General features: G+C 34.4%; 3 protein-coding genes across 9 annotated transcripts; 1 reads left to right on the top strand and 2 right to left on the bottom strand.

The window, feature by feature from the left end:
- The first annotated feature begins 1,054 nt into the window (after window positions 1–1,054).
- Window positions 1,055–17,104, top strand: LOC143459199 (structural maintenance of chromosomes protein 2-like). 2 transcript variants are annotated; one of them, XM_076956235.1, is made up of 24 exons: window positions 1,055–1,277; window positions 8,563–8,700; window positions 8,979–9,128; window positions 9,640–9,774; window positions 9,945–10,151; window positions 10,679–10,750; window positions 10,899–11,048; window positions 11,186–11,308; window positions 11,512–11,622; window positions 11,699–11,858; window positions 11,933–12,050; window positions 12,816–12,901; window positions 12,971–13,119; window positions 13,250–13,396; window positions 13,487–13,648; window positions 13,732–13,912; window positions 13,978–14,171; window positions 14,237–14,380; window positions 14,471–14,665; window positions 14,776–14,976; window positions 15,047–15,163; window positions 15,270–15,430; window positions 16,600–16,747; window positions 16,836–17,104. In XM_076956235.1, the coding sequence occupies exons 1-24, from the start codon at window positions 1,110–1,112 to the stop codon at window positions 16,998–17,000; spliced, it is 3,582 nt and encodes a 1,193-aa protein (XP_076812350.1). In that variant the 5' UTR covers window positions 1,055–1,109; the 3' UTR covers window positions 17,001–17,104. The 2 variants fall into 2 exon arrangements, with proteins under 2 accessions (XP_076812350.1, XP_076812351.1); XM_076956236.1 differs by lacking the exon at window positions 1,055–1,277 and adding an exon at window positions 6,363–6,490.
- On the bottom strand, window positions 4,380–8,251 carry LOC143459201 (uncharacterized). 4 transcript variants are annotated; one of them, XM_076956239.1, is made up of 4 exons: window positions 7,687–8,251; window positions 7,360–7,477; window positions 7,014–7,306; window positions 4,380–5,636 (listed from the first exon to the last, which is right to left on the bottom strand). In XM_076956239.1, exons 1-4 carry the CDS (start codon window positions 8,111–8,113, stop codon window positions 5,533–5,535), a joined length of 942 nt encoding a protein of 313 aa, XP_076812354.1. In that variant the 5' UTR covers window positions 8,114–8,251; the 3' UTR covers window positions 4,380–5,532. The 4 variants fall into 4 exon arrangements, with proteins under 4 accessions (XP_076812354.1, XP_076812356.1, XP_076812352.1 ...); XM_076956241.1 differs by having other exon boundaries at window positions 7,014–7,288; window positions 7,687–8,247; XM_076956237.1 differs by having other exon boundaries at window positions 7,360–7,552; window positions 7,687–8,246.
- On the bottom strand, window positions 16,822–18,453 carry LOC143459202 (EEF1A lysine methyltransferase 2-like). Of its 3 annotated transcripts, none has more exons than XM_076956243.1 (4): window positions 17,972–18,453; window positions 17,734–17,869; window positions 17,448–17,582; window positions 16,822–17,384 (listed from the first exon to the last, which is right to left on the bottom strand). In XM_076956243.1, the coding sequence occupies exons 1-4, from the start codon at window positions 18,104–18,106 to the stop codon at window positions 17,131–17,133; spliced, it is 660 nt and encodes a 219-aa protein (XP_076812358.1). In that variant the 5' UTR covers window positions 18,107–18,453; the 3' UTR covers window positions 16,822–17,130. The 3 variants fall into 3 exon arrangements, with proteins under 3 accessions (XP_076812358.1, XP_076812359.1, XP_076812357.1); XM_076956244.1 differs by having other exon boundaries at window positions 16,822–17,354; window positions 17,972–18,452; XM_076956242.1 differs by having other exon boundaries at window positions 16,822–17,582; window positions 17,972–18,450.
- Window positions 18,454–19,631: the final 1,178 nt, after the last annotated feature.

Here is a 19,631-nt window from a genome sequence, read left to right as displayed (position 1 = left end):
CCCTTATGAATTAATTATTATTTATTACATTATTTGTTTTCTTGAGTTTGGGTTTAAAATTTTTGTATAAAAACTGTTAAAAAACTATCATATTGAAAAGTATATCATTCTTATGATTAAAAATTCAATTGTTTTGATTTGTCTGAATGTAATCGTTTTCATTAAACACGATACAAATCACAAATATGTTTTCATTAGTTTGAAAAAGCGTTTCATTATTTATAATTTGCACATTTCTGGTATACATATGTGATGATCTGTAAATATTTTCGTGCCATCGGTACGACTCCATCTAAAAACGTGTTTTTGGAGTAAGTAGATGTTTGTACAATGTCAATGATACAAATTTTATGAAATCGAAGGATGTCTATGAAAGAAAAAAGTGGCGCGAACACAGAGAAAAACACTGAAAGGAAACTGAAGCAAACAGTTGCAATCTGATCTTATCTGCTGGTGAAACTTTGTGTAAAACAGTTGGACCTCAAAAGAAGGTACATGCCTACCAAGCCGAAGAGAAAAACGACCAAGTGCGTCAATTGACGCATAATACACATAAAATACAAATCGTTCATTTATTTAGTAAGAAAAACTTCTTTGAAGTACAGCCTTCTCTGTCTTTTCTCCCTCTAAATGTATGAAGGACAGAAGGCATGTAGGCTATGTATCACGTTGTAATGATTCTGCAGACTGGAATCAAACCTTTGGTAGACTTAGTGTGAAATTTTAAGCTATGTTCGTCAATTGACACGCTTTGTCGTTCGAGGTAGACATATGATTAAATTTGCCGTTTTATTCATTAAACCTCCAAAAGTCAGACATATTGAGCGTTAAATTTGTTATCATATTGTCACGGTTGTCTCCAAATAGCCTAACTGGTTGATATTTTTTTCAGAGAAGTGTTCTTTTTCTGAAAAATATTAGATTTTATTATATCCACTTTTTACCGTAGCATCTGTTACGTATCCCAGGGCCATTGATACTGGCTTGCGAAAATGCTGAGCTCGAGTTATATCTTTCAAACTTATATCTCATTCCGAATGTACTAAATTACTGTTGCAATTTATTTTTACAGTATTTTAAGTCATATTTACAAAGTATGTTCTAAGAGCATGCACATAAAAGGTATCACCATAGATGGATTTAAATCGTATGCACAGCGTACAGAAATAAATGGATTTGATGTTCAGTTCAATGCTATAACTGGATTAAATGGAAGTGGAAAATCAAATATTTTGGATGCAATATGTTTTCTGCTCGGCATAACAAACTTATCACAGGTTTGTTGTTGCTGTTGGCTGAAGTGATAATAATAATACATGCTTGACTGTGAATGCATACTGTGAATTGTAAATAATTTTGAATACCGGTAGTATGATACTTACCCTTGGTTAGTAGTAGTACCCAAACTAATTCTATCGAGGGTCAGAATACGGTCATCTTGTGAGCAAGATTGTCACTACTAAACTAAAATGCCTTAAACCAAGTTTTGTGAAAAACCGGTTTAAAGTTTTATAATGAACATATTTGTTTCAGAAACAGAGTTTTCTAACCTCTTAATCTTTGTTGAAGTAGCTTTTAGGCACATGCAATATGTAACTACACAGTTTTAACGCGTACATAATTTTAACACCATTGTAGAGGTGAACATGTCCTTTTAACCCCCATTGTGGGCATAAGGTTGTTAAGTTTCAAATATTATATTCTTTGGTTATTGACATCAGCAAGGAATTTTTTAAAGAATTTGAAGGATGCTAGTAATTTAAACATATTTTAGCAAGTTGATAGTTTACTTAAAGTGAGGGGCAATTCCAAAGACACATTGGCTTAAATCAAAAGAATAATTTCCTGCCATTATATTGAATAAAGGATTTTTAATGAAATGGTTTAACCTCAGTTCACATTCAAGACAGGATTTCTAACCAAAAATCAGAGATGCAAACTCAAAAAACTCATCATTTGGACTAACTTAACCTCAAAGTTGAAAAATGTTAAATTTGAGTTTAAAAATGTAAACTCAAATTTTATGTCTTATGTATTAAATACAACTATAATTTGTTTTTAGATTTTATATACAGTATAATATAAAATCATATCATGGCATATATCCATGTTTTAGTGCTTTTTTATTACCATTGCAATAAAAATTTCTTAATTTTTTTACAGCCTGCATTACAATGAACTTGAGATTGATCAGAGAAACTTCATATTTAGTTTAACTCGATCATGTACTAAATAACAAATAGTTAAATAGGCTACCCCAGGGCATCTGAAACTTTTTTCCTGTGACCCATTTTAAAAAAGAAACTTCTGTGCCACCCTTTTATGGATAGCCCACACATTAACACTAGAACGGCCGGAAAACAAGTTTACCTCTAACGGCCGGTGGTGTCGAAAACGACACCATCCTTAAAAATGAATATATATACTTTTTGATTTAATTTAGCGAAAAACTCAAAACTAAATACTTCCATAATGAATTTAGGATGTATTTTGTTTGTTCAGTAGAGAAAAAAAACTAACATTGCTACAGCAATTCTACTTTTGATGACGTTGCACACATTTGTAAGAAACGAAAAAGAAAAAAATTTATGAGTTGAAACATAAACAATCATTATTCTGATGGTAGGTATCTTAACAAAACGCTAACTATTGCAGAAAAAGCTCATATGTTTCTCACACACAATGTGATAAGTCTTTAGAGTTTACAGCAGGACCCATGTTGATCTATTTACGTCGTGCAGTTTTTGCATTCTGTAAGTTTCCAGCCGCCGTTACCACACAATCCGCAAGTTGGCCTGCTACAGTGACTTCAAACTAACTATATAATTTTACGACTTTCTTCCGCACATTTCCTTCGCTTTCCAGATGGTCTTCTCTGCGCTGGGTTCACTTCTCTTTGGACCACCTGCTTCCGCTTCACCGTGTAAGCATCCCTCAACCCCTGCGTAAGCTGGAGTATGAAGCTTCGTCGGCTGATTTTGCTACCGAAACATTTTCTGTGCAGAATCCAGGAATTTAGCTCTACTATGTCCAGTAGTTTTGTCCAAACAGCCAAAGGTCATCGTCTACTTGCTGCATGAGTTGTGTATTTTCTCGCCGTTTGGTCGAAAACTTCCACGCCTACCTTGTTTTGTTTTAGCCTACTGTACAGTTTAAAGCCTAGCTCTGCTAATAGCGTATGGCATACAATCCATACGTTGCACAAAAACTGTCGTGTGCATTTTACAGTTCGCCTTCGCTGCAAAGCAAGTTTGTATTGTGCAAATGTACATGGACAAAGTACGTTTAGGATGTCACTCTCCGTAAAAGCTGTAACTAAATGAGATAAACAATCACTTGAAAAGATAAAAACTGGGCTAATCTCAAGTATATATATGTTAGTTGCAAGTGCAATCGTGCAAAGTAAAAAGATGTTGTAGTCTACTGAAAGTCTAAAATCATCTTGGTGTCGATTTCGACACCTCGGCCGTTGAAGATATAACAGGTTGTAAAAAATAAATCGAAAGTCAAATTTCGGTAAATGTTACTTATCCATACCCTTTCAAGAAAGTTAGGAAGCTACTGAAAATTTTATATATCGTTGCAACTGCTTTTACTAAAAAAAATATACATCAAAATTCAAAAAGTGTCGATTTCGACACCTCGGCTGTTCTAGTGTTAATAATAATTAATAATAGGTGCTATCACAAATCTCGAGTGGTATTTTTGTCTATGGCGAAAATCATACAAATGCACACAATCTACAAAAGTAACTGTACAGTAATAAAAGAACCGCATAATGGAAACAACAAAGTGAATGAAATATTTAAAAAAAAACAATTCAATTTATAAAAGTTGAATTTGTTTTGCAAACCCAAAATAACGTATTTGCGCCATAACCCATAGTTTGAGAAGCCCTGGGCTAAGCTTGCTGTGACTCAACCGTTATGAACTTGAACTTAAAAACAGTTCGTGGTGTTCAGTACCTATATAATTATTGGCATTGCCTAAATTAATAATTTTGTCAATCTGAAAGTTATTTTCGGGGAATCCCCCAAAGTAGGAAATTAACTAAAAACAACAAGGTGTTTATTGTTTTTTGTGTTAATTAACTATTATATATACTGTACATAAACGTATCTTATGTACTTTGAATTGAATCTGGTCAACTCCACTTTGTGTGCATGCTCTACTATCGTGCATTTGTTTGCACCTTATTTTCACCCAAAAAATTGGGTACTAATTGACTTCACCTTCACGAGAGATTATAATTAAAATCTTCTTTGAGTTGTTTCTTTAATTACATCCAAACATTTATAAATTCAAAACAGAAGTTTGTTTTAACGAATTATTAGTATTTACTTGACCCAAATGACTGCTAATTTTGCAAACTGGCCACACGAAATACCATATGTTGTATTTAAATCAAAACAAAGAACAGTTTGGTATTGATAAGGAAACGATTCATTTTCAAACACCGTTTAATTGTTTATGGCCTATATATTGACACTGTATCATATGTACTTTTATTAAAGCTAAATGCATACTGTACATATATAACAAATAAGTGCAATGTAATGATGCAGATTAGAAAAATATAATAAATTCACTTTCATTTGATTTGAAGCTTGGTTTAATGCAACACTAAGTTGAATGTAAGTTGTTTTCATTTCCTGTGTAATATATTTGCGAGAGGTAACACTACAGAATTTTGAAAGACAAAAATCACAAGAATGCAGTTAGTATCATATCTTCCATATATATATATATATACAGTAGAATTCGCCTATAGTGACTTCGGCTATAGTGACACTTTGCCTATAGTGACACCTGTTGCAAAGTCTCGTTTGCAAACCATATGTTTTACATAGAAATGACTTCGCCTATAGTGACTTCGTGTATAAGAACACTTTGCTTATAGTGACACCACATTTCTGTCCCTTGGGCTCAAAAATTTCCGTATAAGGACACTCGTTAGTTTGTGATGCAATAATATATACTTTATCCATGCGCAAGCAAGATGATAGAAAAGGTTTATGAGCAGGCTTCATAATTGTGATGTAATAAAAGCGTAGGCTACTGTGGCTGCTAGCCTTGTTCCAGGCTTTTGTTCTTGTGAGTTGTGATCAGGTTGATTGTCATTGTATAGTTTGTCGATCTAGCAACAATCGCTATGTACAATAGAACTTGCATATAATGGACACGTGTATCACGAATAACCGTATACAACGGACTAATTCTCCAGTCCCTTTGAGGAAAACAATGTAAAATACCTCGTATATAACGGATATCGCATATAACGGACAAATTTCGCTGGTCCCGACTGGTCCGTTATATGCGAGTTCTACTGTAGTCATCTGCGGCCATTTTACCTTGACTTTGTCTATAGTGACACTTCGCTTATAGTGACACTTTTTCCGCGGTCTCTTCAGGTGTCACTATAGGCGAATTCTACTGTACCATATATGCTTGCTTAAAGGCCCAATAATTACACAATACCGTCAAAAAAAGGGGCTTATACGCCAGTATATATGGTATATATATCCATTTTTTTTACAATCTTTGATTGCGCGCTTTGCTTGATGTACTGTAGATATCAACATAAGTTTCTTCAACTTGATTTGAATTTGAAGGTGGTTTTTGATGTGTTTCATTATCTGCAAAAACATAATCTCTATTAATATACGTGTGATTTGCTTACTTCTTCAGTCACAGTCCAGGGCTTTCACTGAAAGTAGGAATTCTTATCGGTTTAATTATACTGCCCTTCAGTTTTCAATAAACCCCCTTAAGAGTTTTTACTCAAGTTGAGAAAAGAGACTCGGGCCCTTTCTATTTTCCAAAGAAAATGGGTAAAAAGCACATGTAGACATGGGAAAGGTAGCTTGAAAGTAGTTTAAGTTTTTACTATTACTCAAGATAGGTGTGGTCAGTTGCAACTCTAACAAAATATTGTAACATTGCAAAATTGACTTCGCTGAGATTTTTCTAAACTCAACACCTTCTAATCATCATATTATCCTCGTAATAAGCCGGACATTGCAGAATGCTACAATGTGATGTTCTTAGTGAAACCTCAATGAAAACACTGGTCGTTGAACTGTGTTAACCCAGTGCAGCATACTATAATGAAATAAAAAAGCAGTACATTGGATAGCAATCCACCATTAACTTTTATTTTTAATTTCTCTACATCATAATTTCTGATGTGAAACATGTAAGAAGCTGAATTCCGTATAATTTACAGAATGCTTTAAAAGAAAGATAGAATCACAGGGGCAAGTGCTGCAAGAGAGTTAGCTGCAAAATGCTGTATTCCTAACTAAACAATTCAAGTTTATCTACGAACAGAGCATTAAACAAAACCGTTTATGGGATCTAGGATTTGAGGAAACAAAGGTTTCAGTGAGTTAGGAAATAAAATGAAAAGACTTTGTTGACGTGATATTTTACTCCGCTCTTGTGGCCTGTGTCAGGACAAACAAGATCTTTGAACCGATATTTGAATGAGGTTTGTTGTTATGACTTCATAATATACTGTACATGTACATTACAATAGGTATCGTTGTATTGAAGCGAGTGTTGTTTAGTGCAAAAAATTATTGCATGATAATGAATTGGTTGTGAAAACTATGGGTAATTTGGTTAAGCAAAAAGAAAGTTCATTTCTTTCATTGACCAATAAGACGACAGGTTTGATTCTCTTGCTCTTAAGTTGCTTTGATTTAACGAAATGAGCAAAGTTAAAAGATTCAAATTTGCAAAAGCTTCAAAATTTATTATTCATATTCTCAAGAAACTGAACGTTTTTAAATTCTACATTTTGTATACCTGCCTGCTATACCATTCTACTTACTGAAAGTGATTCTTCATCACTAATCTGATGATATATCAATATAGAATACTTGTCTGTACATTATATTATACAATACTAGTTGACGATTTATTGATGCATTTTTATTATTATCTAGCAATTATGTATGTGCAATGCACATTGTGCATATGTAAGATTACTGTTTGCTAATACCTCTTACCATTCCTGTAATTCACATACTGTGAACGTTGTTTATCGAATTGAACCATTTCATAGTTGGGATTGGCAATACTTCCAGGAATATGGTGGCCGTTTTCATTTTGACACTTAATACTTTGGTATTTTGGGCTATTTACATATCCAGCTTCAACTGATACATTGTTATTGGAAGAGGTACTTTCTAGTACTGGCCGAGGAGCAGTAACTACGGAATGAGTTACAGGGATTTCAGTTGATCGGTCTGTTGCCATGGCTGACCATTTAACTTGCTGTCTTCTGCAATAATAATTGTGTCTGGTTTATTTTGTTGCCAAGCTATCTGCTAGTAATGTTATACTCCTTATTACCGTTTTTTGTAAACACACACAGCTGCTATTATGATCACCAACAAGATAAGAGCAACTGCTATAGGTGCCACAACTTGTGCAACTGGAAATTGGCTTTGTGGAGCTGCAGTTGCTTTGCCTGTTGTTGATAAAACAGTGGTAACCGACTTATATGTTGTGTCTGATCCACTGGTTGAAGTTGTAGTAGTTAATTCTAAAAAATGATGCAGCACCACAGTAGTTTTAAGATAGTTTTATTTTGTTTAACACCAAAGTTAAACATACATTTACTTTCACTTCTTGTGCAGTTATCTTAAATTATATCCTGACCAATTGATCATCACTCACCAGCTACATCTCTCTGGCAAACGTATCCGTAGTCATTAGTTTCACAATGATTGTCATACCATCGAAACTTGTCCACTGAGAATATAGATACACAATTTTCAGTGTCGTTGGAAGGTTCTGATGTACTCCATTTGCTGTAGTTAACTGTTGAGTTGTCCTGCCACAGCCATGGAGCATTTATTCCTGATGCTCGATGTGCTCCTATCCAGTAGAATCTTGTTAGACTGCTATTAGCTCGTGGCTGTGGTATGATTCTTTCTAGAAACAGCTGAGTTGCGTTATCATTAACGGATGCTAAAATGCTTTGAAATTTCTCGCAGGCAAGCTTTGCTGCTTGATATGTTGTAGCATTTGCTTTGTTTGCTTCAACGTAATATTCAAGGGAAGTATTTGGCTGCCGCATCCAAGTATTAATGTTGTTTTCCATGTCTATCTGCTGTCAGTTTTGCAATTATTAAGTAGACCTGATTGATCACATTATTCATTGGCTGTGTCTTTATATTCTTCATGAGATGAATGGACAGAGTATGTTGCAGAGAGGGTTTAGTCACACAGGCCAAATGGGCAACCAAATAAGATATCATTCGTGCTGATGATTCATTGTACGTCATTGTTACTTCGTCAATGATAACAGTTGCATGCCTAAGTGTGTATTATTTTCATCTATGTACAAAAATAGTGTCACTACTAGTTATGGTTTTATACTGAACAAAATATAACATTGGACTTCATTGAAATTACGAAGTAGGTATATTTTGTGCAATAATTTCTTAAGTTGCATTTGTTAAAAATGTCCAAAGCATAAGCATGTTGGCATCTTGAAAATAAAACCGAATATTGCATGTTCATGTATTTACATTCTTGCTTTTGGTCCAGGTTCGAGCTACTAATCTGCAAGATCTTGTTTACAAAAATGGGCAGGCTGGAATCAACAAAGCCACCGTATCAATCACATTTGACAACAGCAACAAAGAACAAAGTCCTATTGGAATGGAAGCTCACAATGAAATCACAGTAATTTATAGTTTTGGCAGTTGATGGATAAATTAGTTAGCCACCAAGACCGAACTATATAATCTTCATTATACAAATACTCCTATTGATTTAACGACATAATTGATTTGTTGTATATATTTATATGCAAGACTGAAATACACTTAAAAGAATGGAAAACTATCTAAACTAGACGTTTTATTTGTTATTCATTATACTGTATATATATATCTGTATATATATCTATCACTGTATGTGAGGTCTAGTGTACTTGACCTTATACGGTTTGTTTTATGTAGATTACCAGACAAATTGTTATTGGTGGGAGAAATAAGTACCTCATAAATGGAGTCAATGCTCAAAATGTTCGGGTGTCTGACCTTTTTCGCTCAGTAGGACTCAACGTCAATAATCCCCACTTCCTAATTATGCAAGGGAGAGTGACAAAGGTGAAAATATTCCTAAATTGTATGTATGTGTGTAACTATTGTTCCTAATTCAAATACTTGCCCTGATTTGATACAACTAAACTTACTGATATTCAGCAGGTAGAAATGATTAATAGTTTTTCATGGGCCTTTATTTAGTCATTGGAATGGGCTTATGTAATTGCAGATGATTTTTACTTCCTGACTAATATCCTGTTGGTTAGGATTCTGCAGACGCCATTGAATGCTTTGATAAGCTTCATCATGAAATAATTAAATGACACCATATATTTTTTTAATGACTTACCTTTTTTGACAGCTTAATTTCTTTGAACATGGAAACAAATACATAAAAAAAATTTGAACTTACAAGAAAATCATGTTTTTTAATAACTTATAAGTCTTTTGTAGTTACATTGTATGTATATATATGTCGTTCAGAGGATTTATCATGTGTTTCTTTTCATACTTTTAACACCTATTTTGATGGTCTGCACTACCCTATAATTATGTTCATGTTTATCAACCTCAGGTTATGAACATGAAACCTCCAGAAATATTGTCTATGATAGAAGAAGCGACTGGCACGAGCATGTATGAGTCAAAGAAAGAGTCAGCACAACGGATGATAGAGAAGAAAGAAAACAAACTTACGCACATAAACAGGGTTAAAAGTTTGAAATTGTGGAAGTTCTTAAATTGTCATTTGTTTCTTTTCCACAAAGTTATATAAGAAGTTTCAACTGATGTTCAGTTTTACACTGAACTGTTGTACGACTTGTACCAGTGTATTTTCAGGTACTTTTTGTTCTTTCTAAGTTTGTACCTTTTACGCAGACATTAAATGAAGAGATTACACCAACCTTGCAAAAATTACGAGATGAGCGATCCTCTTATTTAGAGTATCAGAAGATTCAACGTGAAGTTGAACGGTTTTCAAGGTTGCGGATTGCACATCAGTTCTTGGTTGCTGATCAGATTGCCAGCTCTGCCTCCGATGAAATTGAAAAGATGAATGAAAAAAAGGCCAAAATCGAGAATGAGGTCGCTTATTTACTGACCAGTTAAATGTTTCATTACACGTATATTTACTAGGGGTGTACAGAATCGTGTTTTTTGGATTCGGTTCAAAACCGTATTGTGGAAAAAGTAACCAAATTATTTCGGCCGAATCCTGCAATCCAGTATTGCAAGTATTCCTATGACAAAAAAGAACAAAAAAATGCCCATACACTACAATTTATATAATTGAAGAAATACAATATATACTTTAATCAAAGTATCATTTACTCAGTTGTAACTTGCAACGGAAATATACGTAAATTTCCTGTTACGTGCAAAAACAACTTTATCTACTGTTGTTATAGTTTTTTTGCAATGAAGTAATTTTCAGGCATGTTTTTAGAAGTACCTTAATATTCGATTTTTGAATTTATTTTTATATTCAGCTTGCCATATATTCGGTGGACCTGTAATATATACTAGTAGTTGTATAAAAGTAATTTTTTAATGTTATTATCGTTGGGTGAGCATAGAATACAATAGATGCAATGAAATTTTTGCTGTTACAGCAAGATGAATTGCAAGTGAGATATGAGGTCATGGGCAAGGAGATTGCTGAATTGGAAAATAGTTTGGATAATGTAAGTGATTGTAGTTAACAATTCAAAATTTATATCATTTAATTTTGTTGTTAACATAATCACTTTAACATAGAATGAAGTATATATATTTTTGTTCTCATAGTGGTCCCAGTGATTTTTTAAATTTTATTGTTGTTTATTTGCTTAGGAAGCTGGTAACAAGTTAAAAGATTTGGAAAATGTTCTTGGAGATAAAGAAAAGGTTGATGCTAAGGCACATGCAAACTTACGTAATCAGAAAGAGATAATCAATGAACAAAATAAAGCGTTGAAGAATCTGGAGAAAAATAAAGCAGAAGTGAGTTTAGCCATTACTGACTTGTTTTCAAATTCTCACCAATATTTTTCAAAACATTCACAGCATACAACTGATGGTCTACAACTAAATTAAAATTATTAAGGAATAAAATTACATCACACACATTTTGTTCTTAGTGCCAGACCACTGTTGCAGCCAACAAACAGAAATGCATCAAAACAGAAGAAGAATGCAAAGTTGCTGAACAGGAAAGCACAAAGCACACTAATGAATTTTCATCTGCTCAGAAACATTTTGAAGTAATGTTTTAAATTTTCCTATGCTGATCGTTACTTACTAAGTTTACAGGGTCCTGTTGGAGATGCCAAACAGTTGACTTATTTGAGTCATACATCAGGCACCAATTAATAACATAAGCAACCTTGCCTGTACCCCCTTAAGCCAGCATTGGGCACCAAAAAAAATATATCACTTTATGTGCCATACTACAATTGTGTTTAAGGCTGTTACCGCTGGACTTGCAAATGCTGACAATGGTCAAGAGTCATCATGGAATGCTCAGCTCTTACAAGCTAAAAAAGATATCAGTCAGCTTCAGACAGACAAGAAGCAGGTAAATGCATCATGTTTTGCATAAATTTATCAAGTTTGAAATTTATTTTTCAAATTTTTTTGTAAATTTTTTTTAGAGTGAAATGAAATTAAAGCATATCAAAAACGAACTGAAGTCCAAGCAGTCTGAACTAAAAAAGACAGATGCTACGTACAAAGTTGATGAAGATGTACTGAAAAAAGCTCAAGGTGTTCATTCAGAATTATTGGCGGAACTGCAAAAACTTAATTATGAAGGTATTTCAGCTTTTATGCTTTGCTGTCATTTAGTTATCTTTTTCTGGGTTTTCTTTCACCGCTGCAATGTACAGAGGGTCTGAAGGAAGAACTGAATAAGCGAAAACGAGACTTGGCTAATAAAATTGCTCATCTGCGAAAAGAAGTTCAAAATGTTTATAACAAATTTCCAAGTCTGCAATTTCATTACAAGTGAGTAAAACGGAGTTGACAACCAATATCTCTAGTAGGATGTTTCATTTTTTCACCATTTTGGAATTTAAAAAAGCTTGGGGTCTCCCTAGGCGGTATTTTGAGCACAATGAAAGAATCTAAATTTTTTTTTGATTTATGACGTCATTTTGAGGTTGCACCCCCTTGTTGAAGTTTCAGTGGAGGTGCATTGTTCTAATTTGGCGATATCTTGGTAACCGATTGAGCTAGGGCCATTATCAACGTGTCAAAAGATGCAGAATGGTTGGTTTCCTATAACCACTCAATACATTTTAGTTGCATTTTCGCTCTAGAAAAAAAGTTATTTGAGAAAAACCTAAGTTTTGACATATTTTGTATGCAAATCACAATGTAGTTCCCAACATACAAAATATGTCAAAACTTAGGTTTTTCTCAAATAACTTTTTTTCTAGAGCGAAAATGCAATTAAAATGAATTGAGTGGTTATAGGAAACCAGCCATTCTGCATCTTTTGACACCTTGATAATGGCCCTAGCTCAATCGGTTACCAAGATATCGCCAAATTAGAACAATGCACCTCCACTGAAACTTCAACAAGGGGTTGCAACCTCAAAATGACGTCATAAATCAAAAAAAAGTTTAGATTCTTTCATTGTGCCCAAAATACCGCCTAGGGAGACCCCAAGCTTTTTTAAATTACAAAATGGTGAAAAAATGAAACATCCTAATCTCTAGTCTCTACTAGAATATTGTTTTTGGTATCATTGTCATTCGATTTCTTAGAGATCCTGAGAAGAACTGGGACCGTAATAGAATAAAGGGTATGGTAGCTGAGTTGCTTGACATTGAAGACCCAAAGTATGCAACAGGTTGTATGCCACTTGCATAAACTACAGATTGCGTAGCGTGTTTTTAAACAAACCCTTTATGTTTTTTAGCATTGGAGATCGTTGCTGGTAGAAGACTCTACAACGTTGTTGTAGATAATCATGTAACTGGTTCAATGCTTTTGAAGCAAGGGCAGCTGAGACGAAGGGTCACTATTATTCCTTTAAATAAAGTTGCTGCACGGTCACTGACTACTGAGGTAATTAAGCACTGTACACCCATTCCACCAGACTCGAGTTTTCTGTGTTAACCATTGTTATATCTTGTATATAACAATGATACAATTAAATATTTTTGTGAACTTTCTGCAATGTTTTTCTTTAATCCAGAAAATAAACCATGCCAAGGCCTTGGTTGGGAAAGACAATGCTCACTTAGCTCTCTCGCTGGTGTCTGGAGGCAAGGAAATCAGCAAAGCTTTAGAATATGTCTTTGGAACCACGATTGTTTGTAATAATATGGACTGTGCCAAGAAGGTAATTAATTTGGAAGAATATTTTTTATAATTATGGTGAAGATTTATGTGGAAAAACTTCAATTTTGAAAAAATGGCTTTCTTAAATTAGGTGGCGTTTGATCCAAAGATAAAAGCAAGAACAGTCACTTTGGCAGGGGAACTATTTGATCCTTCTGGTACCTTATCTGGCGGGTCGCGACCTAGGAATAATTCTGTTCTGGCTGAATTAAAGAAAACTAAATCTTGCAAAGAAGAATTAACACAAGCAGAGGTGCAGTACATGTTAAAGTTCTTTACAGGTTTTTTTTAAACACTTCTTTTTAACTTGGTGATTTTATTTTTTATCAATTGCAGATGGACTTGAGAAAATTGGAAGTAAAACTTTCAAATGAATCTAACAAAGCAGAACGATACCGGGAGTTAAGAAACCAGGTTGATTTAAAAGAAAGAGAAATAAAAATGCTGCAACAGAGGTTAGCCGCTTGTACTCATGGCCAAATTCTGGAGCAAATTAATTCTTTGGAGACCACAAAAGGTAATAGGATACATGGCTGTTAATTGTACTATATAACTGAAAAAGTTATCTTTAATCTCTGTTAGCTTCGTGTGAGGAAACTCTATCCACCTTCCAGGAAAAGATGGCAAATTATCAAACCCAGGTTAAAGAATTAGAAAGAAAACTTGCTGATGCTCCAGCTGAGAGGGAAAGAGAATTGAAGAAGGCTCAAACTGAAATGAATAAAGCTGGAAAACAAGCTGAAAAAAGCAATCAGGCTGCTGAAGCAAAGCGTGAAGTTAGTGATATTTTTTAATTGATTTTGGAGTTAAAGGTTTATCTTTAATGGTGTATGTTGTATAGGAATTAAACACGTTGAAAATGGAAATTGACGAATTAGAAGAAGAATTTAAACAATACGAGAACCAGATTACAAATGCAGATGAGAAAATCAAACATGCTAAAGAAGTCTTTGAAACCCTTAATGAAACTGCAAAAGTTTCTTCAGTATGTTAACCACCTTTGACTGTTTCTCAGTTTAGCAATATTTTATATTATTATATACTGATTTCCTTGACTTTATGAATTTTATGTCAGGAATCAGTGAAATCAGCAAAAAAAGATCTTCAAAAACAACGTGACTATGTACAAAGTGCAAACAGAGACATTAAACGACGTGTAAAAGAGAGGGCACTCATTCTGGGTGAGGTTGGCAGTTGTCAAAAACGACTTGAGCATCAGGAATCTGCTATCACAAAACATATCCGAGATAGCAAAGATGCCACCAACAAAGTATGACATCTTTTTCAGTTTGCTATAAAAAGGTTAAGGTGTCAATGTTGTCATGATAGTGTGCTTTGACTTCTTTTTCTGGTAATACAATACCGTATGAATTTCGTCAGGTAGCTGCAATGCTGGAGGAATATGAATGGATAGAAAATGAGAAAAGTTTATTTGGAAAGTCTGGCTCTCCATACGATTTTCAAGCCAATCCCCCAAAAGAAGTTTCCAGAAGGTTGGAGAAATTGGAAGAGACATTGGAAAAGCTAAAGAATTCTGTTAACATGCGGGCAATGAGTTTGCTTGGGAAAGCTGAAGAAAAGGTACAATACGTGTTTAAAAGTTACTTTTGTTTGAATTAGCACCTAACTATAAAAATCTTGAATTCTGCAGTATAATGAACTGATTAAAAAGAAGAAAATAGTTGAAAATGACAAAGCAAAAATTCAGAAAACTATCGAAGAGCTTGACCAAATGAAAAACGAAGCTGTGACAAAGGCATATGCTCAGGTGATTTCCAACAAGATTTTAAGTTAGTTGTTTCAAATTATCCAGTTAACTCAAAATATTTAAACAGGAACTTTAGTGCTTTATTTTTTTATTTATCTGCCTGCAGGTTAATAAAAACTTTGGTACAATCTTTTCAACATTACTGCCTGGAGCAACCGCAAAGCTGGCACCAACAGAGGGTAGCAACGTTCTTGCTGGTCTTGAATTTCAAGTTGGCTTTGGCGACGTGTGGAAGACAAACCTAAATGAACTTAGTGGTGGGCAAAGGTATAAAGCTTTATTCATTCTGCTGTTGTTTGATTTTCAGACAGGTCACACTAGTGTTCCAAAAAGTTTTCAAAGGGATTCTGTGAGCTTTAGGGAGCATGATATATCACTACTAAACTTTGTAATTTCATCCCCAATGCAATTTCTCGTCTCACCAGTCTTTCTAAGGTTTTTCTAAAACCTTAAAATCTTGTTAGTGAATGTGGATCTAGGCTTACAATGCTTTTGCAATGTTTAAACGATGCATCAGTCTGTCACAATGCCTTATTTGGAAACGTCTGCCCTAATCGATTTGATTTAACTATGAACAGATTTTCTGCTATTGGTACTGCAATCGGTCTTATTTATACAGCATGTGTTGCTGAACCTTGTTTTTTTTAGTTTTTGTTTACAGTAAATTTTTGTTGTTCATATAAGGCAGAGGTGACGAATATGCGGATCGGTTTGAACAATCGCTCTTGCATGGCGAAGTATTCCAGGAGACCAGCAGTCATGAATTTTCTTTGACATGTTTCTAATCTTTGCGCAACGCGATATAGCACGATTGAGTTGCTGCAGTATATGTCTTCAATAGATTTATTGATAGTTGTGCGGTCCGCATACTCAGCTGTTACTGACAGTGGCTAACTAAGTGGCCCGCAACAACGAATAGGTTCGTCATCCCTGATATAAGGTATAAAATACACAGTGAATGATAACTGATAAGCTTATCGTACTTGCTGGTTGGGCTGGAGCTTGCTCAGTTGAAAGAACTTGTGACGATCATTTCATAAATGATTTGTTGTGGCATATTTCTATGCTTTGCAAAGGAGAGAAACAGGATAAGACAATGGTAAAAACATGATTTGTTTATCAAGAAATTCACTCCCTGATGATGTTTGGCTAACAGGAAGCATGTACCAGTGAAATGACTTCTATTCTTGTTATTAGCTTATTCCAGTGTATCGCTTGAACATTATAAGCCCAATCATTGATCTTAGTCTAATGACAGAACCTTCTTTCGCACACGCTGCACTTGTCTAACATTCTTTTATAAATTTTTATTATGAATCACTTCATAACTTTCTCTCAAGACTACTGAGGGATCTATGTTGTAAAAAAATTCAAGGGGCATTGACAAATCTTAACATTAACAGTTTAGTAAAAGTGAATATGTTTATTGTTTATAGGTCGTTGGTTGCTTTGTCACTTATACTAGCAATGCTTCTTTTGAAACCAGCTCCAATCTATATCCTTGATGAGGTTGATGCTGCATTAGATCTTTCACACACACAAAACATCGGTGGAATGTTGCGCGAACATTTTAAGCACTCACAAGTATGTGTCATACATTTTGATCATGATATTGTTAATTTTATAGTACGACTGTAACTGGGGCTACAGTTTAAACGTCATTTATTTACAGTTTATTGTTGTGTCTCTGAAAGATGGTATGTTCAACAACGCAAATGTACTGTTTCGAACAAGATTTCTGGATGGAGTGTCCACTGTTTCACGTTACACACAGTCAAGTTCAAACAAAACTTCGTCAAACACTTTACAACTTAACAATAAACAGAAGAAAAAGTGATATTTTACATATTCTTCCCCCTTGTCACTGCCATAGTTTTAAAACCCAACCATTTTTGTTTTTAACTATATAAGTTGTGTAGCATAATAAAACACTGAAACAAAGTGCTTGCCTTTTGATCCACATTTATTTACGCCAACAGCTTAAAAACACAACTGGAAACTGTTTTTCCAGTCTTTCCACCAAATGTAAAAGTAGGTGCAGGAAGTTCCTCAAGCAGTTTAAAGTCCATAAAGTGACTTAGCAATTCAGCAGTGGTCCAGTTACAGGATGTTATGAGCAAAATTCCAGAGCGTTTAGAAAGAAATTGTTTGACTTGCTCAATATAACATGCGCGCTTGTAAACGGCATCATCTGGGCAAAGACTGATTGCATCATATGTTCCTTTATCAAGGCACAGGTCAAATGCGTATGGTTGACAACCGAGCTCTTTAAGCTTTGACTTACTACAAACTTTCATGATCGCTGGTTCATTCTCAGATTCCACGATTGTTTGATTCGTGATATCAAGCTCCAACCATGTTGCAACATCTTCAGGTATTTTTTCATGATTAAAAATATTCTTGGCCAACTTCAGTGCTCCTGAATCAAACCAGTTATTTATGCATAGTAAAGTGCTGTTCTAAGTGCTGTGCATAATGTTAATCTTATATTGTAAAGAATATATTTTCAGGCTCTATAACCAATTTTAAAATTCTTTGTTACCACCAAGTAAATTAATTTGTAATCCAACCTTTGCTATAGTCCACTCCACATAGGTTTGTGTATCCAAGTTTGGCAAGCTCCAAAAGTAGGAGACCATTGCCACATCCAATATCAATGATTGTAGATTCTTTTGATAATATATTGCTCTCTTTTACCCACTTAACCTGCCAAAAATTACAAGTTACCATGCAGGCCATTAAGTGTATAATATCAGTTATCTACTAAAAATTTGAAAAGTTAAGGTATATTCTGCTTGGGAGGCTTACTATACGTTTTGCAACATTGTGTCCAAACCACTCTGTACCAGGGTCTTCATTGTCACGAAAATCTTCCAATTCTTTTTGATAAATACCATCCCAGTAACCAAGTGTCCCAAGAACAGATGGACCAAAGTCACTCATGCTTACACCAAATAGAGAGTTCTCTTAGTACAGGTGAATTTTTCAAATAAGATACCCGACTATTATTTCCTAACCACAATCTTAACCTATCTACATACATATTCCAGAAAATGATGTAGATTATATTTTTTGAATATGTGTGGACAGAGCTAAGCTCACCTTAATAAGTTAGAAATACAAACTGGTCATGTTCAATAATGTGCATAACAGTTGATTTGCCGATTGCTGAACTGATTTAGCACAACTGCTGTGGAACAAATACTGCCAAATCTCGACGATGAAGATTTTCTTACCATAACCCAGGCAAGCTAACCGCCATCAGGCTGACAAATGCTGTCAAGTAAATATTATTACATCCTTGGTTAACATTTACACTGGGCACATGCACAGTTGCGCACACCTTTTTTGGCAGCGACACTTAATGAATTAATTAATTAACTTTAATGAATGAAGAAGACGGAAACCACAAGTGTGCTATTCTTTTGCACAAGCAACGATACAAACACAAAAATGCATTTTTGCACAATTTTCGCTCTGCAAGTTAAACTGCAAAGTCTGCAAAAAATATTTTCTATAAATTATGTAGAAATGCATAAAAACTGTATCCACAATGGATCAATTAATGCAAAATTCAGCTAAATGCGCATAATTGTGCTCATTAACGTACCTGAAGAGCGCTACTGGATATAATTATATGAAATGACTATTTCACCATATGTAGGTCATGCAGAATATTAAACATTGGCATATTGAAAATTGTGCCAAATTGAAAATAAATGTTAAAAATTTGGATAACCTAATCATAACAACTGCGTAAGTGGTTAAGCTTATACTCAATAGTCAAACAAATAGATACAAATAAGCTTAAAGTAACAAACAACTATATTTTACTCCAGCACTCTATAATACCCATCAAAACTTTTATGTTGTCTGAAAGAACTTTTGAGATCCCAGGGTTTAAAAGAAATTGAGGACGGTGTTCAATATCTCAACTGCGCTAGCCGCCAGTCAGGTTACACCTCCTTTTCTGCTGAGCTGGATTTGAATACATGACATCACAACGAGAGAAGGTTTTGGACAGGTGACAGGTTTTGGCACTACACAGGATTAAATTCAGGGAAAATCCAAGGAAACCAAAACATTTAATGGAACCGAAAAATTTCCTGCTTATTAATTGTTTGTGAGCGTATTTCTTGTGTAACCATCCTACAACAAGGTTAGCACGAAACGTTTTATTCCCAGTCAATGGCGAAAAATTAACCTTACGATGACTGATGCTGCCATGAACAAATAAAAAAAGAATCGTTGAAGTTGTATTTTGTGTAAGGGGTTTTCCCTTACTAGAGATAGCGTTTGTTAAATTAGGTTTAGTGGTTTTAGTATACTATGACATGTTACAATAATTATAATTTAATAAACTTTTCCAAACCAAAGACCGTAGAAATCCCAAGAAAATAAAGGTTAATGTAAATACATTTTTCCAATCAGCGCAATAGCATTTTTAATTGAACACATGTTAAACTTT

Source organism: Clavelina lepadiformis, chromosome 5, assembly GCF_947623445.1.
Source record: "Clavelina lepadiformis chromosome 5, kaClaLepa1.1, whole genome shotgun sequence".
Classification (NCBI taxonomy): Eukaryota; Metazoa; Chordata; class Ascidiacea; order Aplousobranchia; family Clavelinidae; genus Clavelina; species Clavelina lepadiformis.
This window is presented reverse-complemented; position numbering and strand designations above follow the sequence as displayed.

What these genes read in the sequence shown, in the direction of transcription:
- LOC143459199 (XM_076956235.1), top strand. Translation starts at nt 1,110, where the DNA reads ATGCACATAAAAGGTATCACCATAGATGGATTTAAATCGTATGCACAG. An exon ending in AAACTGCAAAAGTTTCTTCA is followed by an intron (nt 14,381 to 14,470) that starts GTATGTTAACCA and finishes ATTTTATGTCAG; the next exon opens with GAATCAGTGAAATCAGCAAA. An exon ending in TGACAAAGGCATATGCTCAG is followed by an intron (nt 15,164 to 15,269) that starts GTGATTTCCAAC and finishes ATCTGCCTGCAG; the next exon opens with GTTAATAAAAACTTTGGTAC.
- LOC143459201 (XM_076956237.1), bottom strand. Translation starts at nt 8,113, where the DNA reads ATGGAAAACAACATTAATACTTGGATGCGGCAGCCAAATACTTCCCTT. An exon ending in TTGCCAGAGAGATGTAGCTG is followed by an intron (nt 7,553 to 7,686) that starts GTGAGTGATGAT and finishes ATCATTTTTTAG; the next exon opens with AATTAACTACTACAACTTCA. An exon ending in GTATGTGAATTACAGGAATG is followed by an intron (nt 5,637 to 7,013) that starts GTAAGAGGTATT and finishes ATGTTTTTGCAG; the next exon opens with ATAATGAAACACATCAAAAA.
- LOC143459202 (XM_076956242.1), bottom strand. Translation starts at nt 18,106, where the DNA reads ATGAGTGACTTTGGTCCATCTGTTCTTGGGACACTTGGTTACTGGGAT. An exon ending in ACAATGTTGCAAAACGTATA is followed by an intron (nt 17,870 to 17,971) that starts GTAAGCCTCCCA and finishes AATTTTTGGCAG; the next exon opens with GTTAAGTGGGTAAAAGAGAG. An exon ending in TGGAGTGGACTATAGCAAAG is followed by an intron (nt 17,583 to 17,733) that starts GTTGGATTACAA and finishes GGTTTGATTCAG; the next exon opens with GAGCACTGAAGTTGGCCAAG.